The 8709-nt window shown below is 32.8% G+C and overlaps 1 protein-coding gene across 1 annotated transcript; it reads left to right on the top strand.

The window, feature by feature from the left end:
* The first annotated feature begins 225 nt into the window (after positions 1-225).
* Positions 226-8001, top strand: LOC133197266 (protein mothers against dpp-like). Its single transcript, XM_061333225.1, has 6 exons — positions 226-384; positions 946-1372; positions 1632-1829; positions 2079-2216; positions 4332-4574; positions 5016-8001. Exons 2-6 carry the CDS (start codon positions 958-960, stop codon positions 5414-5416), a joined length of 1395 nt encoding a protein of 464 aa, XP_061189209.1. The 5' UTR covers positions 226-384; positions 946-957; the 3' UTR covers positions 5417-8001.
* The last annotated feature ends 708 nt before the right edge of the window (positions 8002-8709 follow it).

Here is an 8709-nt window from a genome sequence, read left to right on the forward strand (position 1 = left end):
GCGCTTTTCATTCATAAATAACCTACCGATTCAACAAAATAATTCCATCCAAGTTACCAAGATATATAAAACAGCACTAAAATAATGCATACTTGCTAAATATTGAAATTTAAAAAATGGCAGTTGATACTTCAAAATACCATCTATTTCATAAATATCTAATATATTACAAATTTATTAAACTGAATAGGAAGTGTCCTTTCTTCCGGAAAGCGTAGGAATTCTATGTTCTAAGTTGGTAATTCGGTTGCTCGTCGTTCTGTCGCCTAATCACAATACCGTTAATTTTCATCGTCTAATCGGATAGTAGATTGATGGAAAGTAACAATTATCCGTTAATTATTTACAAGGATCTTTGAGAAGATTTTGATATCGATCCAAGAGGTAAAGGTCAAGATGTTTTTGTTTTAGGGAAGAATGCCCCTGAGCATCCAAGTTGTGTCCATGTTTTTGTTTTGTTATACATGCACCCATGTATCATGACCATGCACAATTTTCATTGGTCAAGCAAATGAATTAATTAATCAAATTAACTGTTTAAGCTTTTTTTTTTAATTTTGTATGTTGACATATTTTACAAGGATGTGATGGCCTCATTATTTTAGTTTTCTTTGGTTTTAATGCTATATTTTATACAAGTTATGACCTAATTAAAAACCATATTGTTATAATAGTTTAGGAGTGCCAAGTAAGGTTACTCATAACCTAAGGTGTTCATAATACAACTGAATTGAACACTCCCAGTTCCCACAGTAAAAGTCTATATATTTGAGACTTCAGAGTAAAAAAAAAATAGTATAACTGTATAATAAAGGTTAACTTTCATTTTTAAAACATTTATCTTAGAATATATAATTATTAGGCCATTTTTAGGACTTTGGTTCTATGTTAATCATTTCACATTAGCATTTTATGATAATTTTTATTTTTTGTTCTCTTTTGTAGGCTGATACTGGAATGAGTTCCCCCATGTCCAGTCTAAACAGTCTTTTCTCATTCACGAGTCCTGCTGTAAAGAGACTTCTTGGTTGGAAACAAGGAGATGAAGAGGAAAAATGGGCAGAAAAGGCAGTTGACTCGTTGGTAAAGAAATTGAAGAAAAAGAAAGGTGCATTAGAAGAGTTGGAGAAGGCCTTGAGTTGTCCTGGCCAACCAAGCAAATGTGTTACAATCCCTCGCTCACTGGATGGTAGACTGCAAGTGTCCCACAGAAAAGGACTACCACATGTCATTTATTGCAGGGTGTGGCGATGGCCAGATCTGCAGAGTCATCATGAATTAAAACCTTTAGATATATGTGAATACCCATTTAGTGCTAAACAGAAAGAAGTCTGCATTAATCCTTACCACTACAAAAGAGTAGAAAGTCCAGGTACATTTCACTTTGTAGCTCATTGGTTTAAAGTATTCTTTGCTGTTCACAAATTCACACAATTGTAAAATTCAAAGTACATTTAACAAGGCCACAACATTCATGCGTACTTTAAATGAAATGAAGAGATCCATTATGTCAGTTAAATGTGTTAAAAGTACAATATGATTGATTACAAAAGAATTTAAAGGTAAATGTAGTTTATGTTTTGCTGTTTGAATTTTTCTTTTATGATCAATATACTACTTCTGTATTTCAGTGCTACCACCAGTCCTTGTTCCACGCTACAGCGAGTTTCCTGCAGGTCATGGATCACCACCCTCATTGCCCCCATTCCAACAAGCCCCAGAACCAGCAATGCCACACAACATTAGCTTTGACCCTAATGGCTTTCACCCATCCCAGGGACCCAATTCTCCTGCTAGCTCAGGACCAGGCAGCCCATACGGTTTGCCAGGTATGTAAGTGTGATAAAGTGTAATCCAATAATGTGACAGACAATAATGACAGATAAAGTACATAAAGTACATATTTTCTTTGTGTGTGCAAGAAAAATGATATTGTGTGGATTTCTTCAAAAATGTGTGGATTTCTTCAGTAATAAGTTATGGGGAAAAAATTCTGAAGTTTATCTTCACATTTTACAGGCTATATAATGATAATATTTGTTGGTTGTTTGTCATTTCTTTTGTCATATTTGTTTCAGCTGGCACACCACCACCAGCATATCAACCACATGATGATAATGCTAATGTGAATAACCAAAATAGAAACAACCATCCACGACCCCACCATCAGCCAATGGACACAATGCCAGCATCCTCTCATGGAAACAGAGTAGCAGGTTAGTAAGTTACCCATATATTAAAGATTTATTTTAGATGACACTAAAGATGTCATGCAGTGGATTTTCTATATTACTGGTGTTCCCACTGGAGCCAAATTAATTTTCAGGACTTAGATTTGGATTAATTTAAATGAAACTTACTACCTATGTTCAGTATTTTTCATCTGGAGGAAATTCCTCATTTTCTTTGACAAACTTTCTACCTTTGAAGTATATAGTGGAAAACATCCAAAATACTTTTGAATAGGGCTGGGACGATACAACTTTTCCTGTATCGATATGTATCAAGATATTTGAGCCATGATACAATATATATCACAATATGTTGAATTGGTTATAAAATCTTCTTCTTTTTTGTATTGAATTGATTATTGAACAAAACATTTCTTCACAAATAAGAAGAATTTACTCAAAAAAGTTGTATATCTGTTGTAAAACAAAATTATTTTATACAAGTGGGGCCATCTTTAACAAATTGTTTGGTTGCCCTCTCCCGACCAACTGGCTAAAAATGGCCCGATTCAAAATTTTTTTCAACATACAAGAATTAAGGACGACGGACCTAATTCGAAATTTTGCACCACTGCGCAGAAAACCGCGCATATGCCTTGAATCAAATTGACTTAATTATGTACTGCAAAAGATAAAAAAGATAAATTTTTAATTCTGTTAAAGATATTCAAATGTTTCCTCTCAATTCAAAAATATTTTAAATATTTCGATTTATATTCATTTGTTAATTTTATAAATAAATGATTTATTTGGTCAAGGTGTTTTCATTGAAAATTTCCCCGAAAATGTGCCCTTCACCTGAGTTTGACATGCCCCACTGAAAAATCTAAGCGGACGACCCATTTATTTTTTGGCATAATTTGCTGGTAAATTGTCTTGTTAACATTGTCCTTTAATATGAATAAAAATTCTATTGCAGAATGTTTTTCAATAATCATTCTTATACCCTACACTGGCAATTTCCCATTACTTCCTATAGTAATTATCAATTTCCATTGCCAACTTTCGAAACGCTTCACATTAAAAAATCTACATCGATGACCATACAATTTTTTTCTTGATTTTAACTCACCAAAAGTCACTTTACCTCATATTAAAATTTAAATAAAAAATCTATTGCAGAAATGAATTAGGTCCGTCTTAGTTAACTCTTAATCATTAAATTCAAATACATATTATGCGTAATGTCAACAGCAGTTTATTTAATTGGTCTTGAATTTAACCAGAGCTCATTTTTTCGATATGGTTTTAATATGATCTTCACTGCTTTTTTACACGTAGTGTACTCTTTGATAACATTGCAGTATAAACTTTTTTCTCCGGCTAGGACTCTTTTTTCTCCAATTATTCATTGTTCTTTATTACTTATACACTTGTTATAGTTGATATCATCTTACATAGACAACACAAGCTTTTGTGTGCTTAAAAGGAACTATGCCTAGTGCGTAGTCTTTCTATATAAAGAAATCAATTTAAATCTATATCATTGAATTCTTTCTCCCGAACTGGAAATCGTCGTTGCCATAACTTAGAATGGTCCTAGTTATTGAAACGCTTTTATATTATTATTTCGTTTTGAAAAAAAAAATCAAACACTGAGCTAACCTCAATTCATATCATACTTTATATAAACATTTATATAAACAACACACTTTATCTGGAGCTCTGATATTCCCCTGGAAAATGAAATTGCCCAGAAACTTGAGGTGCACTTACTTTGCAATTTCATTATCAAGTGTTATAATCACATCAAGGTTATAAGCAAAATTGCTTATATGTTGCATTAGGGAGGTACATATGACCATACATTTTTCAAATTCTGCATGTGACCTTCCTTGCTCAGAAAAAAAACAGATGGAAGCTTTTTGAGCAAATAATCTTAATCATTTATTATTCAAGCACAATGTAATAGTAAATCTTACATAATCTAAATCAAAATCTGCACTACATACAAAATCAGACATTGGTCAACTGGGTCAAAGGGCAGATTTTTTTTAATGACCCTATTCAAGAATCAAAAGCAGTAACAGTGGTTATTATGATTTAATGCTGATATTATCATTTAGGTGTATTTTTTACTTTCTTTTTTCATGTTTTTAGGTATGTCTGTAAAACTCACAGATCTACAACCAGTGACTTATCAGGAACCCCAGTTCTGGTGTTCCATTGTCTACTATGAGCTGAACAACAGAGTTGGGGAAGCCTTCCATGCATCACAAACAAGCATTGTTGTAGATGGATTTACTGATCCCTCCAACAATGCAGATAGATTCTGCTTGGGATTACTGTCAAATGTTAACCGCAATTCTACCATAGAGAATACCAGAAGACACATTAGTAAAGGTTTGTATCGATTAATTTACTTTAAATCAATATTTAATTTACTTTAAATTAAGTCAGTTTTTATTTGCGAGAACTTTATTTTCACATAATCACGCCAAACCACTGTTTGCCAAATTTGCATTCTCACTTATATTTTTATTATTAAAAATTATATACAGCAATAACCAACATTCATGAAAATTTTGTCTTGTTTATTAATCCGAAATAACTATCTCACAAAATAAAGTGTAAAGAAAATTTGGTGATCTACAAGTTATTGAATATTATATTGTAAGCAGCTTATCTATTTACTGTATATTCTTTCCCAAGAAGAGAATATGACATTTCCTTAGGGATGTAGAATGAAAAAAAATACATCTAAGCAAAAATTATGGTTTTGTCTTTAAGATTCAATAGGCACATCATTATTTTTTTTTCACCGACACTTGATTTGTTTTACAGGTGTGCATTTGTATTATGTGGGAGGAGAGGTGTTTGCAGAATGCCTGAGTGACTCTAGTATATTTGTTCAGAGTCGTAACTGCAATTACCACCATGGATTTCATCCCACCACAGTGTGCAAGATTCCTCCAGGCTGCAGTTTGAAGATCTTCAACAACCAAGAGTTTGCAGCTTTACTCAGCCAGTCTGTCAACCATGGCTTTGAAGCTGTCTATGAACTCACCAAAATGTGCACCATTAGGATGAGTTTTGTCAAGGGCTGGGGGGCAGAGTACCACCGCCAAGATGTGACCAGCACTCCCTGCTGGATTGAGATCCATTTAAATGGCCCACTGCAGTGGCTGGACAAAGTCCTAACTCAGATGGGCTCACCTCACAACCCTATCTCTTCTGTATCCTGATCGTCAAAACCCTCCGTCTCTCAAACCAATCGATCTCGAGGCCAAAAAAATATCACCGGTCACTCAGTGTTGTCATGTACATCGAATTGTCAAGCTAAAAATGGAGTTGTCCAACCAGAATTACAAAATTTATGTTATCTCAGAGTGTTTTTATATGTAATTTACTCAACAATTGTATGATGAACTAGCAGTTGTCTGTGCATTCCAAACGAGTTAGTGCTTTGTATATCTGAGTTGCCTACCATTGTCAGCTATAGTATATTTATAGATATCATCAGTTTTGAGGTTGTATTGTGTCTAAGGGTAATCTTAACGAAAATGGTAAAGTTCTTAAAAGTGGCAAAAAACCTGTAGAGAAGGAGAAAATTGACACTCAAAGTCCACCATTATTTTTTATGTTTGCAGAAAGATGGTGAATTGTAAATTATTTGATAAATGAAAGGGTATATAAATGTATATATATTTAATAGTATGTCTGCATGTCAACTTGATTCTTGTTGTTAGTTCTGTGATGTAAATATTGTGCTATTCTAACAGTCCTTGCATATCTACTAACACTATTTGTTGACACAAAAAGCCTTAAGCTTAGATACTAGCAATTATGAATAGTGAATTAACCAGATTTTTTTTTCTTGCTCACTCCAGTAGAAATGCAGGGTGGCATTATTGATGATAAGTTAACACCGTTCTGGTATTGTTACATTTAATAAAAGATGAATGTTGCCTGATAGAAGGTTACAGTGGTGTGGATTTTAAGGAAGTTAATTGTATTGTTTTCAGCAAACATTAACTTCAATTTATGATCCGCTATACAGTGTAGTATGGAAATCCACATACCATGTTTATTAATGCATGTGGAACTGAAAAAAAGTTATAACTAAATATCATATTTACGTGATTTTATTAATGAGATAAAGGCCTTGTAGAGGTATTTTCAACAACTGGATATAGTATAATTGCATATATTAAAGAGATAACAATATACTTAGCTTTCAAAGCTTATGACAAATTTTTCTTTCAGATTTGATTTTTTTTTTTTGCCTCCTCTTTAGCACATGAACAAAATAGCTAGTTCATGTTTGTCAGTCCAATTAACCACATATTGTTCCTTTCCAAGGTACTGTTTTGTACATTTGAAGTTTTAGAAGAGGAGTTTGATGCTATATTGACAGTGAAAGAAAAACTGTACTAGTCTTCAAAACATTTTAAAACATTCTAAACTGTATATTGGTGTTAGAATTGAGATTTCTACTTGAAACATTTATATACTAACTGTTTGCTGACAGAAATTTATTTTTCATTGTATAAATTTCCTAAGTAAGTGCTGGATTTATAATTTTATAGTTTATGCTTGTTTAAAATGAAAGAGCAACTGATGTGATATAACATTTTTACTTCATTGTTTATTATTTTCTTGGTCACAAATGTATATTCTCTGTTACAAATGTACCTATATAAGATGTAGATTACTTATTATATGCCAGTTCTATTTGATTCTTTATGATCATATGATAATTATATCACAGTCATGGATCTGCAAGTTTTGTGTATTGTATAATTTGCATTTGAAATGGTCCCTGTAAACTTGATCAAATGGAAAACAATATCCATGAAATATTAGTGTTCTGGTGTATGATAAGTAATCTACAACTCATCAGATATTGATTTTTCTCTGGGAAATATCTCACAATGAATTGATTTGCTCTTTCAGAAGGAATCCCAGGTCAGGCTTATGAAGAGTTGAAAATATAAGAATTTTTACTATTGTTGATTTTTTTGAACTTTTTTATATATATTATATGAGTTAATGTCAAACAAACAAAGATAGGTTGTATTTTTTATTTTTGCATTTTACTATTTTGAGCAATGTTTTTCAATGAAGATGTAATATTTTGTTGCTGGATACATATTGACTTTTATAATGTAGATTGCAGTTGGAGGCAGATGATTCCTAGCTTGTCAAAAAAAGGATGTAAAATATTAAATTTGTCTACTAACATGTGTAAATTAATTCTCTACTTTTCACATATTATGATACAAGGGAGAAATTTCTCGTCAGTTTATGTATTCCTGTGTAGTTACAGTGTATTGATGTGTAATACCAGTGAGTTTAAAGGTCACACGGAACTTAGGAGGCAGCCTTTGTTTAGATCTGATCATGCCATATTGATTAACATAACATGGCATCTTAACTTTTCTGTGTCCTTCAAATAATCAAGTTTTTTACACTACCATTGCAATTTTGTAGCTGGTAAAATATATAGAACAAACTGTCTTAGCTTTTGAAATGCCAAGAATCTCTCCCAAGCTATGTTTTATATCATTTCATTTCTTTTGCGAAACTTTGATCTTTTTACATTTATTCAGTTTCACAAAGGTGTCCTTGTTAACCTGTGCAATGCATTTACCATAAAATTTAAGAAATGTTGCAATGAATAAAAAAGCATTACATTATTTACAGCATGTAGTTGTCACCAGTATTGATGTGACAACTGCCTTTTTTGTCCTGCTTGTAGCTATCACTGCATGTATCAATATACTGCTTCAGATGTCATCAGCTGCATAATAAAAAGAGAACCTTACAATGTTGGTTGTCTCCTTGAGTTGTAGGCTTATTTTGACGGTTGGAGATTTATTTTTAATTGTGATGACCATGAGATGAAGACACTTGATGAAAATATTCTTCAAGTTTATGTATGTATGTGAAAAAATTAGCGTGCTGGAAACATAGATCGTTCAAAATGGGGAGGTGTTAAAGGGAAATTTTGAAATATCTTTAGAGAGTGAATTTGGTTTATATAATGATAATACGAGACTAATGTATAACTTGCTTTATATTTATTGACAAGAACGAAGGGGTACCCCCTTCTTATGCATAACCCATACACAAAGAGGTAAAGGGTAATACATTTTGAACAACCCATGAAACACAACTGTTGCTTGCACGAACAGGCTCTATGAAACACTTTGTTTGATAGTGAACAGGTACATGTAGAGCACTTTTGGTCCCAGTGGTTGAACCCCTCATCCAACCCCATCTCTGTGCGGAAATTCTGGATATGCCCTTGTTAATAAATTATCATGTTTCCTTGGACAGGAGCTTGATGGCAAGAGTATTGCTAAGATAATATTCAAACTTGGAAAAACATCATATTGTCCACTGAGCAAGAAGCCACCACATGAAGCAGAGATAAAATGTAAGGACGACAATGTCAACAGTGAAGACAACAAAATGATGGAGGGAGAATGTGTGGAAGTGAGGGCACCAATTGAAGAGACTGAGGTCGACAATG

This window comes from Saccostrea echinata, unplaced genomic scaffold (assembly GCF_033153115.1).
Source record: "Saccostrea echinata isolate AGI-Se365-2 ecotype Australia unplaced genomic scaffold, CSIRO_AGI_Sech_v1 ptg000030l, whole genome shotgun sequence".
In the NCBI taxonomy this organism is placed as follows: Eukaryota; Metazoa; Mollusca; class Bivalvia; order Ostreida; family Ostreidae; genus Saccostrea; species Saccostrea echinata.

Coding starts and splice junctions, on each gene's coding strand:
- LOC133197266 (XM_061333225.1), top strand. CDS start 958: ATGAGTTCCCCCATGTCCAGTCTAAACAGTCTTTTCTCATTCACGAGT. Junction 1,373..1,631: donor CAAAAGAGTAGAAAGTCCAG/GTACATTTCACT, acceptor TCTGTATTTCAG/TGCTACCACCAGTCCTTGTT. Junction 2,217..4,331: donor TCATGGAAACAGAGTAGCAG/GTTAGTAAGTTA, acceptor TCATGTTTTTAG/GTATGTCTGTAAAACTCACA.